Here is a 12,397-nt window from a genome sequence, read left to right on the forward strand (position 1 = left end):
AGTATTCGCTCCCCTTGTAGGATCGGTAATCATTTGTTTTTGGAAATTATCCTCCGCCATATCTAAGAAAAAATTCGCTTCCTGATCTACTAAAATTTCCCAGTCAATTTTTCTGTAATTAAAATCTCCCATAATTACAACGTTTTTGTACTGGGATGCCATGCGAATTTCATGAATAAGGGGATCAGTGAGCTCAATGTTGAGGTCAAGAGGACTATATAGGACGCCAATAATACGTTTCTTATTCTTGCCTGTAATCTCCACCCAAATAGATTTCGTACTATCCTCTTCCTTGATAGAATTGTTGATGATACATTTTATTATATTTTTAACGAAAATTGCTACTCCTCCCTCACTCCTGCCAACCCTGTCGTTGTGAAAAAACTTGTACCCTTCTATCTCGATTTCCAGAAAGAAATGTCTATCAGCCATATTGATCCAGGTTGAAAGAAGACATTGTGCAGCTTGTTTGGAAAAGGGCAAATGTGGTACCAATTCACAAAGGAGGAAATAAGGAGACACCACTGAACATTAGGCCAGTATCACTGACAAGCACAATAGTGAAATTATATTCAAGGGTTGCGAAAGATGGATGGGCCAGATGTCTTCAAAAAGATGAACATTCTGACAAGCAGTCAGAATAGCTTCAGATCTGGAAGGTCGTGTTTGTCGAACCTTTTAAGCTTTTACTCGAGAGTGACTGATACGCTGCAAGAGGAGTGGGTGGACTGTATGTACCTTGACCCAGAGAAGGCATTTGATCAAGTACCCCACAGTTGACTTATGTGGAAATTGGAGTACATTGGAGGACTGAGTGGCAGACTACAAGAATGGACGAAAGATCTTTTGAAGGAAAGATATATGAGGACAGTAGTAAAGGACACGATGTCAAGATGGAGAACAGTAACAAGTGGAGTTACACAAGGTTCAGTGTTTGAACCAATGTTTCTTGTCTATATCAATGACATGATGGAAGGGACAACAAGCTATGCCAACATGTTTGTAGATGACACAGAACTCATGAGAAGAGTAAAAAATAAGGAGGATACTGGTAGACTATTGCAAAAAAGATCAAGGCATTGCTTTTGGGAGGAGCCAGGAATGGGAAATGAAGTTCAATACAAAAGTATAATACTAGAAATTGGCAATAGTGGTAAAAGGCTATCCTTAAACTTCCTTGAGAACTGAACCCATTACAAAAGCAAAAGAGGAGAAAGATTTGGGAGCATTGATAAAAGACAACCTATCAGGTTACAGACATATCAGTAGGATTTTGGAAGCGATATGCGGACTACTGCAGAAGATTAAACAGGTGTTCCACTGTATGAATAAAGAGAGAACGATAGAAAAAAAAATCTTCAAAACCCTGATCCTTCCAAAAATGGAATATGTATCAGTAGTATGGTCTCCTCGCTGGCTGAGCGGGTTAGGGCGTCGTTACTTGCGGCGAAGGTCGAGGTGAAGGCGGTTCGAATCCTGCCACCGGGGAAGTTGGACCAAGGGCATGGTTCATTAAATTCCACGCTACAAAGCCCTCTGTGAGGGGCACCGTCCTAGCCTCCCGATAGGAGGGAGTGTGTGACGTTAAACCATATCATCATCAGTATGGTCTCCTCACAGAGTGAAGCATGTAATCAAGATTGAGAGAATGGGAGGGGCAGCAACCAAACTGGTCCCCAGCCTGGCAGATAAACCATACGAGGAGAGACTAAAAGCACTGGGTCTACCAACTTTGAAAGGTCGAAGAGAAAGGTAATATGATCACAACATTCAAGTCACTAAAGGGGATAGATTGCATTGATAGAAGAGATCTCCTTATTAAAGATGGAAGGACTTTAAGAGACCATGGAAGTATATTGAGAATGACCACATGTCTAAAGGATGTGAAGAAATACAGTTTTATATAAAGATGTATAAATATAGCCCAAGCTCGAACAATACACAAGTTCAAATCTAAATATGATAATTGGAAATTATAGATATATAAATTAAGTTGGAATTGTACATAAATTTGAGGGTAGGTATTAAAAATAATAGAGAATAGGAGACGGGATCTAGTGAGCGTTGCTCACTTCATGTGTACAACAATTGGGTAAATACGATTTGGCAAATGCACATATAAATCATTGAGCACTAGACAGAAGACGTTTTTCATCCACAGAGAACGGCAACTGAAGGAGAGGGATAGATTATACTACCATTATTTCTTATTATAATTGGGGTGCCTCCCATACCAAAGCGCCTCTTGTGGTGTTATCTTCTATGGTATTCTACTCCATTACAGTGAAAAGTGTGGATACCAAGAAAGTGGCGAGAAAAGTTTTCGCATGTAAAAATATCAAGCAATGTTTACACTACAGTGGTAGTCAAGTGACTGATTATTGCCGCCATATACATTCCATACAATTTATTTTCTATTTCAAGATAATTTTATAATAGTGATAATCATGTGCAACTTGTAGAAAACAATAACAGGATTTGTTAATGTGGGATGAAATGACAGGACGTACGATTTATTTATTTATTTATTTTTTTAAGATCCTGGAAAGATATATTTCCAAATATATAATTTTGCTGAACAAGAATAGTTTAGAGAATGGATTAAAAAAAATGGTCAATTGAGATGGAGGCCACGTAAACATAACCCTGTAAACACAACTAACTAAACAACACACTAACCCTGTGAATATAACTAGCTCAAAATTTGTATGTAGACAACACAGAGACAACGAAGGAAATGAAATGTGAAGAGAACTCCACAGGAGCTAGCCTAAACTCAGCTGAATTTCAAATAATACCAAAACTCAGAACTTAAGAAATATTTTCATTACTGTTTCATTTGAAACTAGATTCACATCAGTGGTAGAGGTTTCGTGTTTATCCTCTTGCTTTACTGTCATCTCCATATGTCAGTGATACAAAATTCATTAAATGTAGTGCTGTGGTATAAATCTGGTATGGCAGGGTACTAATAAAAGCTTTATTATTATTGTTCTCTTAGATTTGGGCCACAGGCCCGACTAACCCTTTGCAGGAGCTACCTTAAAATGTCACGTAATCTGGCTTGATATTGTTGTATAAAATCAGTACCTTCAGCTTTTTTTGTTTTTGTTTTTTTGTTTTTCAATATCATTCACAATTTCTGAAATTCCTGTCTTGTTTTTGTCGAAGCTTTTACACCACAATGTCTCGTGACATAGAGTCGCTTTTTTCCAACTGCTGCTTACATCTGACTTATCATCTTTTATACACATTTTTCCTAACATTTAGATCAAATGTGTAGTACCATATCTAATCATATCATACTCGGATGATTGAACTTCCAATCTATATACTCTTCAGGAATGAATGTATACCTATTGGTTCCGCAAACCGATTCCAATATTGTACCGTTATCTGGTTGCATGAAGATCGCCAAAGTTAACCTCCTTCTCTGCTTGTCTTCATCGCTTGGTAGAACTACTCGGTGGAGCTGAAAAAGAACGAGAAAGGAAATCGTTAGTTTGTAATAGAAAACAGTACAATTGCAATCGACAACAGCTGTCCTGTATCTTCGCTGTTGCTTGACAGAACTCCTCAGTGAAGCTGAAAAGGAACGAGAAAGAATTTTTAGTTTGTGATAGAAAATAGTACAATTGGCAAAGATTGAGCTGTGCAAGCATTTCCGCTGCTGTGGAAATGGTTCTGTTTCCTAGACTACATCTAAGACGGTGTGAGACATTGTGTATTTTTAATATTTCTTGAAGGTTTTCTTTGTAATGTAAATGTTTCGGCCGAGCATCTCTGCTGCCTTGAACATTTTGTAGCGGCGCCAAATGACCAAGTGGCACCAGAAATACCAAATCAATGAATGAATCATCCCATCATTTCAAATGTGTTGAGATTGGAGGAGCTGTCAGTAGGTTCCTGGGTGTGGATGCCTCTAGATCTGCTCCCCACTTTTTAAGAGGGATTGTGGCATTCCTAGTTCCTCTGTATATCCGCTGGTCCCCAGCCTGGCAGATAAACCATATGAGAAAAGACTAAAGGTATTGGGTTTGCCAACTTTGAAAGATTAAAGAGAAAGAGATAGCATTATTACAGTATTCAGGTCACTAAAGAGGATAGATTGCATTGATAGAAGAGATCTGGTTAAAGATGGGAGGACTTTAAGAAGTCACAGAAGTAAATTAAGAAAGACCACATGTCGAAAGGATGTGAAGAAATACAGTTTTCCATATAGATGCACAAATATGTGGAATAGCTTGGAGGGTGACGTAGCCCAAGCTCAAGCAATACATGAGTTCAAATCTAAACATGTTAACTGGAAATGAACGATATTTGTGCTCGACCGAGGGGAACTTGAAAGAAGAGAGGAAATACCTGGAGAAGGTCTTTGCGGACAACGGGTACCCCAAATCAGTCATTAGGATATGGACCACAGCACAGGGAAGAAAAAGAGCAGCGGACACGAGACAGGCGGCATCAAGAAGAGTTACATTACCATACGTGAAAAGGGCGTCTGAGGTGGCTGCAAGATTATTGAGGAAGCACGGGAGAGAGGTAGCTCAAAAGCCCGCCAATACGCTACATGAGGCTTTGACTAAGGTGAAAGACACAGAGGAGGAAGAGAACAAGACGGGAGTTGTTTATGACATTGGTTGCGGTAATTGTGGTACTCGCTACATAGGAGAGACGGGTAAGAAATTATCGACGAGAATAAAGGAGCATCAACGAGCGGTAAACCGAAAAGATGGCAGTTCGGCGATCTACAGGTACTGTCAGGAGGAGCAGCACGAGATGGATTGGGACAATGTTGGTGTGAAATAGAGAAACAACAAGAAAGGAGAGAGGTTATTTTTGGAAGCTTGAGCGAGTGACAGTAACAGCGTCAACAGATGCATCAATTTAAATCCGATTTATAAGGGAGCGAAGGACAGGCAGGACAGAAGGAGCAGCGATTGGCAACCTGTGTAGTGCTTTTATGTCGGGACTGATATTTGATATTTTTGTTCTTTTTGGTCTTTTTATTTCGGTGGTTCCATTTTTATGACACTTTATACAAACTTTGTTATCAATTTCTTTTTGTCGTTTGGTTTTGTCTTGTTTGTTGTTTTGGTTTGTATCGTAGCTATAGAGTACTATGTTATTTTAACGGGTTTGTGATTTTTTGTTCTTTTTGTTCTTTTTGTCCTTTCTTTTTATTTCGGTGGACACTTTATACAAACTTTGTAATTAATTTATTTATGTCATTGAGAATTGGTTTTGTTTTGTTTTATTGTTTTGATTTGTATTTATAAGGGAGCGAAGGACAGGCAGGACAGAAGGAGCAGCGATCGGCGACCTCTAGTGCTTTTATGTCGGAACTGTGATATTTGATATTTTTGTTCTTTTTGCTCTTTTTATTTTCTGTGGTTCCATTTTATGGCACTTTATAAAAAAAAACTTTGCCATTAGTTTCTTTATGTCTCAGAATTGGTTTGTTTTGTTTAATTGGATTTGTATTGTAGCTATAGAGTACAATGTTATATTTTTTCGTGTTTGTGATATTTGTTCCGTTTTGTTCTTTTTGTTACTTCTTTTGTTTCGGTGGACGCTTTATACAAATCTTGTAATTATTTTCTTTGTGTCATTCAGAATTGGTTTTGGTTTTGTTGTTTTGATTTGTATCGCAGCTATAGAGTACAGTGTTATTTTGTCGGGTTTGTGATATTTGGTTCTTGTTCCTTTTGTTCTTTTCATTCCTTTGTTTTTATTTCTGTGGTCCCATTGTTATGACGCTTTAGCAAACCTTGTAATTTCTGCATGTCATTCAGGACATGATTCAGTTTATTTCTATGATTTGCATTGTAGCTACAGAGGAGCGAATGATAGGCAGAAACGTAGGAGTGATGGCCGGCGGCTTAGGAAAGGGGATTTTGTCCGATGTGAGATTCTGTCATCATTAGCTTTTCGAATTTTGGTACCAGCATATTCTTGACTCTTATATATAATTTTGTAATCCTTTCTCCACGTCGGAGTTTTATTAGTGTGAAATTCTGTTAAAACTGCAACTCTGTCCTATCTGGTGGGATCTGTCCCAGGGAACACCGAAACACTATTTAAATGATTCCTTTTGCTGACAATGTATAACCCTGAAGACGAGCCCAGGACAGGGTTCGAAACGTCGGTAGTAAATTCTGTTACTCTGAGTCCAGAACTCTACTATCGTAAAAACTCTTGACTGCCCTTAACAGCTTTCCCCCTATCCCATATATCTGCAGTATCTCCCACAGTGCCTTCCTGTCTACCCAGTTGTAAGCCTTTTCCAAATCCATAAAAGCCCAAAAAACATCCATACCTTTTCCTATAGCTTTCTCACATATCTGTCTTACCACAAAAATCTGATCTACACAACTCCTACCTGTCCTAAAACCACACTGTTCCTCACCAATTACTCCCTCTGTTCCTCTCCTAATCCTCTCAATTAAGACCCTCCTAAAATATATATTTTTTTAAATAAAACCAGTGATTACTATTGTTCTTGTGTTCCATTTGTTATATAGAGCATCCATTATGTTGTTTATTTGCATTTCCAAAGGACACACTACTTAATCTGCTTTTTTCATATTGCCTGTGAAGTAGCTTCACACTTAGAGGGAGCTCAACATGTCACTACATCAACCCTCACGTGAATATATTCTTGTGTAATTGAAATAAGTACTCCCTTAATTTACTGAGTGTGATTTCATTTTTCTCTCCTTAATGACAATGATATTAAATTTTGAAATACGTCTGCAGATTTAAAAGATCCAGAGCCAAATTTGTCTCCTAGGTATATTAACCAGAAACAGTGATCGTGACAGTGAATATATATGTGCAGCAGTGGTGGGATTAGAAAATTTAACAACAGGTTTTCTCACTAACAGCATGCCAGGTTGACACAATATAGGCCCAACATAACCTGTATACGCCAATTTTTAATAACCAGTTTGTAGAGCTCATGAAATTTCAAGAACAGGTTCGTACAAACCTGTAAGAACTGGTTGAATCCTACCATTGTTGTACAGTACATATACTGTACCGGTAAATTTTCCAGTGCACCATTTTTTTTCTGTAACATCACTAATGACAGCTAACTAATATTCATTACCTTAGAAGTAAATGCAACAACATATTCCATCCCCAGTCAATTCATTTAGCTCCATTCTTAAAGTAAACCTTTGACCTTACCGGGGCTATCCAAGTGTCACCAGTCCAGCACTGCATTAAGTCACCGAGATTGATGAGAATTGCACCCGGGATGGGCACCACGTCAAGCCATTCTCCTTGTTGGTTCTTGATCTGTAATCAGGATTGCTTAGATTAGTGTATGCTGCCAGGAGGCCATTTGTTCTATAAAGGTGTAAAGCATGCGTAGAGAGATTTGATATAGCTATTACTGAATCCTGGATCAGTATGTGGGATAGAAGGATATAAAGTTTTTTACAAGGATGGGGTGTAAGCAAGAGTGGGGGAGGAGTAGCACTTTACATAAAAAGCACAGCTAATTGTATGATCAAAAACACAATTAAGCAAGAAGAAACACGGCTTATATTTCGGTTGAGATTATAAGCAAGAATAAGAAACTTGTTATTGGTATCCTAACATCAACATTGAGCAGATTGATCCCTTGATTGAAAAGATTCGCATGCCATCCCAGTATATAAATTTTGTCATCATGAGGAATTTTACACAAAATCGACTGGGAAATTTAGGTGGAGATCAGGAGGTGCATTTTTTTTTCTAGATGTGGTAAAGCTAATTTCCTAAGTCAAATGATTACCGATTCTACGAGAGGAGAGAATACTCTGGAATTACTACAAACCAAAAATGAGGATCTAAAAAAGTGGGAGATAGTCTAGGCTCTAGTGTTCATCAAGAAATGAAATTTGATATTATATGGGGACAATTAAATAGTATGAATAACGTTCTAGTACCTGACTTCAGGAGAGCCCAATTTTGATAACATGAGAAAATATTTAGGACACCTGGTTATTTATGAGACCAACCCAGAGGACTATGACAGGTCAGCCCGGATGTCATTGGCCTAGTCAGATGTCGGGTCACTGAGGGTAATATGCACATCTTGTGTCAGGTCACTCACAAGCGTGAGGTCAACAGCACTGTCAGTAATCTGGATGAAATGTACAGTAAAGGGACAACTTTGATTTTGAATGCACAAAATACATTTATTCCCTCAAAACAATAAGGTCCAATATTAATATTCCAAAATGGATGACGAATAGGCTGAAAATCGAAATCGGAATAAAATGAGGATTTTATGCCTGAATAAAAATGGGGAAACGCACCTTGGATCTAAATATAACGATATGGCTAGACTGGTTAAAAAGAACACACGCACCGCGAAACGTAACTACGAAATTAAGGCTGCCAGACAAGTGAGATCCAACCCAAAGGGCTTCTTTCATCTTTACAGAAAAAAAGGGAAAGGATAGACCCAATTAAAAATTACGAAGATGTCATGATAGATTCTGAGGCGTGTAACAATTATTTTCTCTCGATGTTTACAAAGGAGAGGTTAGATATGGTACCTGATTGCCACCCGAATTTAAGTGGGGATGAAGGAAGTAGACTAACTAACATCACCGTTAGTAAGGTAAAAGTAGTCGAAGAGATTAACAGATTTAAAACTACAAAATCCCCGAGTCTAGATGAAAAATTTCCGAGAGTGCTTAAAGGGTGTAAATTTGAAATCTGCGACCAGTTAACGATAATATTTAACAAGTCTGTAGACACTGGTTTTTTCGCCTATTGCTCGAGGGTAGGCAAACGTTGTTCGTGTTTTCCAAAAGAGAGATAAATCGTTTATATGCAAACACAGGCCAAGCAATTTTACATCAATTATAGGTAAAGTGCTTGAATCAATAATAGCTAATAGAATCTGAGATCACATCGAAACATAATTTGATTCGTGACTCACAGCATGGGTTCTCCAAGAGTAAGCCATGTGTAACTAATCCGCTATCTTTTTGTACTAATGTCTTCAAGGCATCAGATAATGTTAGTTACAATTATTTACCTTGATTTTAGCAAAGCGTTCGACAAGGTGCTCCACAAGAGACTATCAAATAAAGTCAAACCCCACGGCATGGGAGAAAAAGTGTTTGAATGGATTAGAGCTTGGATCAGTGACAGAAAACAGCGGGTCACCATAAATGGTGCAAAATGCAAATGGGGGAGTGTTTCTAGTAGGGTTCCCCAGGGCTCGGTTTTGGTTCCGTTATTGTTTATTATGTATATAAATGACTTGGACAATGGGATTAATAGCGGCTACTTAACTAGCCCCGTGTCAACTAGACTTTAGTGTCAGTGTCAACTTCATTGAGTTGGTCCTACAGCTCTTACCTGCAAACCTCCGACGTCGTCCAGAAACAAAAGTGTTAAAGTTATGACGTCGGTGTGGGCTCCCATTCCGGTAACTTTCTCTTTCTGAGGAAGTGGTTGATAGTGTATAATTCGAAGAATGCTCTCGTTGATCTTGGGTCTGATGTTGTGATACTTGGAGAAGCAGTCTAAATCAAGACCTTCCAAATCAGGAATAGAAAATATGTTGGTTGTCAAATCTACTGAAGTCTCGGGCAAGTTTGATCCCCATGGTTCGTCTTCTGTCTGAGCACATAGGGCAATCGTGACGGATTCTTCTCTTAACTTTACACACCAAAAGGATTATGTAACGAATCGATTGTGGCAACGATGTAGTTCAAATAACCAAACCCGGCCGTCGCGAGCTTCGATAGCAGGTTCGCTGAGCGTGAATCCGGCTGGCTACCATTTCGCCACACTGAACGTACAAAACGTACATCAGGTTATCGATCGTTTTGTACGTACAGACTTTCAGTGTGGCGAAATGGTAGTGAGTGGGATTCACGCTTAGTGGACCTGCGGTTGAAGCTCGCGACGGCCAGGTTTGATCATCTATATTAATAGGAGTTTGCGTGGCATGTGCGTTTGGTGTGAGGGAATGGGAAGCCTTGCAGATAAAATGTCGATCCTGGCCACCCTAGGAAAGTCATGCCGTCCCGAAGTATCACTATGTTAACATATCTGCATAACTAACTTAACTAAAACAGAAACAGTCACTGTTGCCCTGTGTGTTATGGTAGCATTGGTGAGTGATAGTCACCGATAGTTAAGGGTAGAACCCGGGTGTGTATATGTTAAGGTGGCGGCACACTAGGCATTTCTCGCTAGCATGCTACTTGCTTTTGCTACTTGAGTAGAAACTACTTCAGTTACGATTTTTTTTTTTTTCAAATTTCCAAATGTCATATCACTCTTGCGGCATATAGTGAGAAACTGAATGGTAAACTATGATAAGTTAAACCTAAAATACAAATGTTAGACACGCTATTGAGATGTTCTTGCGGAAATCTAGAATATAATAACCGAAACCGTTTCTACTCAAACGAAATAGCAAAAGCAAGTAGCATGATTGCCTAGTGTGCCGCCGCCTTTAGAGGCAAAATGCAGTGGCACACAGCCATACAGTACATATACCTTTTGTTCCAACTTTGTCTTTTTGGTGCAATGGCGAGTCCGCTATCTATCAGGGACTAATGATTTTATATGATTCGTATGGAAATGCTATCGACATGTGAATACGTGTGGTTCACCATGGCCTTGGTTCACGTGCTGGACTTGTGATCTAATTGCAGTACCCTCCCGAACGAGAGCTTAGAGCTCGTATATTGCTCGGTCTATTAGTAATTGTGTGACCTTACACAAAACTCCAACTCTTTACCCAAAGAAGCGGACGATACTTCTAGTGTTGCTTTTCAGCCCTTGGCGTGGATCGAACTCGTTATTAGGCCAGGTCGATACCACTAAACCAGCGTGTGTGTGTGTGTGTGTGTGTGTGTGTGTGTGTGTGTGTGTATCTATCTCTGTGTTTGTCTATAGTATCACACGTAAATACTTTTTCATCTTTCTTACCTAAAGTCGCCGCCATGCACTTCATAATCTTCGTTGATAGTTGGCCGCAAATATCCATGAAGCTATTCAGGTTTTTTCTTAAATGCGGGAGCTCGTCGTCAGGCCACGCGTAGTCTCCTCTTCTCAAGTAGTTGAAGCTCTCATACGTGCCTGTTGCAAGACCCCTTGGGTCTGATCTACAAATGTTTATAAATAAAACTGAGGCTCAGTCTTGGTCAAATTGACGTAATATATTATTATGCTTTTGAGACTTGTTCTCTACATGTTAGTTGAAGCTAAATATTTGTAAACGGGTGGTGCATAAGGATGGCTGCACAACTAGGCATTTTTCGCTAGCATGCTACTTGCTTTGATTTTTGCTATTTAAAATGAGTAGCATGCTACTGACTCTTGTTGCTGGGAAAAGTGGATATTATGCTGGGAAGACCTAACAAGTTTTGCTGTTCATTTGAGTGCTCAAATGAACCACCATTCCTGGGATTTATGTATAAAACAGAGAACTGAGGATGCATATTTTTGTTTATTCGCGAGTTTGTATTCCTTATCTAATTGCCGCTATACGATTACTCAGACATTAAATGCAGTGTCACCAATGTTGGCTCCACTACTAGTCGCTCTTGTTGGAAGCGGCCAGCCTGAAACGAGTTGTATGGGACAAGGTATGGGAGGTTTTTCACAAAGGGGAGTCAGAACACACCATTTAGTTTGCCGTGGTATGGTTCCCTTGGGCACATTTGGAATGAGCACTTCCGTACTCTGCGCCGACGGCTGGTAGTGTTCTCGTCGGAATGTACCCGTAAGATCATTAAGATCGCCGCGGTTTATTTACCCTTATGCACCCTTGGGATAAACATTGCCGTGTTCAGTGCAAACAGCTGGTACTCTTCCTTAAAGAAGCTAGGATATTTAAAGTCAATCCCATGACTGGTCTCTGTTTATTAAGTTAGAGGGCAGGATAGATAAGATGGGGGAGAGGGAGGGAGGGGGGATTGGGGGTTTAGTGGAAGGAAAGAACGAAATGGAAGGAAGTTAAAACTATGATAGGTGTGGGGCAGACCCACTTCCTCGGTTAAATTTGTAGTCTTGTATTTATCTGAATTCTGAATTCCTAGGAAAGACCACCCGCTTGCGCGGAATCGGTTTTTGTGGGAGGGGAAGAATGTCTGTAAGAAAATTAAAAGATAGTAGCGTATAAAAGAGGGCTATTGCCACCGGGCGAATTAGCGAGCGATTTGGGGCAGTTGGTGGTCGTGGCTCGGGAGAAATGGACTGGGAGCTTGGACGGGGGCGCCGACGCCGGGAGTAGGATTAGGATCACCAACGAAAGTTTAGAAAATGGTAGGAGGCGTAGTAGTAGAGAAAGGTGGAAAAACGGAAAAATCTTTAGTGGGAGGTAAACTGAAATGAGAAGATGTAGTAGAAGAGAAAGTTAGAAAGGAAGCGA

General features: G+C 39.6%; 1 protein-coding gene across 2 annotated transcripts in view; it reads right to left on the bottom strand.

The window, feature by feature from the left end:
- Nucleotides 1-1,162: 1,162 nt before the first annotated feature.
- LOC143018244 (uncharacterized) overlaps nt 1,163-12,397 on the bottom strand; it is a 24,355-nt gene continuing 13,120 nt past the window's right edge. For both annotated transcript variants that reach the window (XM_076173499.1, XM_076173500.1), the window contains 4 exons: nt 10,954-11,129; nt 9,367-9,545; nt 7,192-7,302; nt 1,163-3,472 (listed from right to left, as the gene is read on the bottom strand). In XM_076173499.1, coding sequence (XP_076029614.1) covers nt 3,296-3,472; nt 7,192-7,302; nt 9,367-9,545; nt 10,954-11,129 — 643 coding nt within the window. In that variant the 3' untranslated portion in view covers nt 1,163-3,295. The remainder of the gene's footprint in view (nt 3,473-7,191; nt 7,303-9,366; nt 9,546-10,953; nt 11,130-12,397) is intronic.

This window comes from Oratosquilla oratoria, chromosome 34, assembly GCF_046742065.1.
Source record: "Oratosquilla oratoria isolate Oo_2021 chromosome 34, ASM4674206v1, whole genome shotgun sequence".
Taxonomy (NCBI): Eukaryota; Metazoa; Arthropoda; class Malacostraca; order Stomatopoda; family Squillidae; genus Oratosquilla; species Oratosquilla oratoria.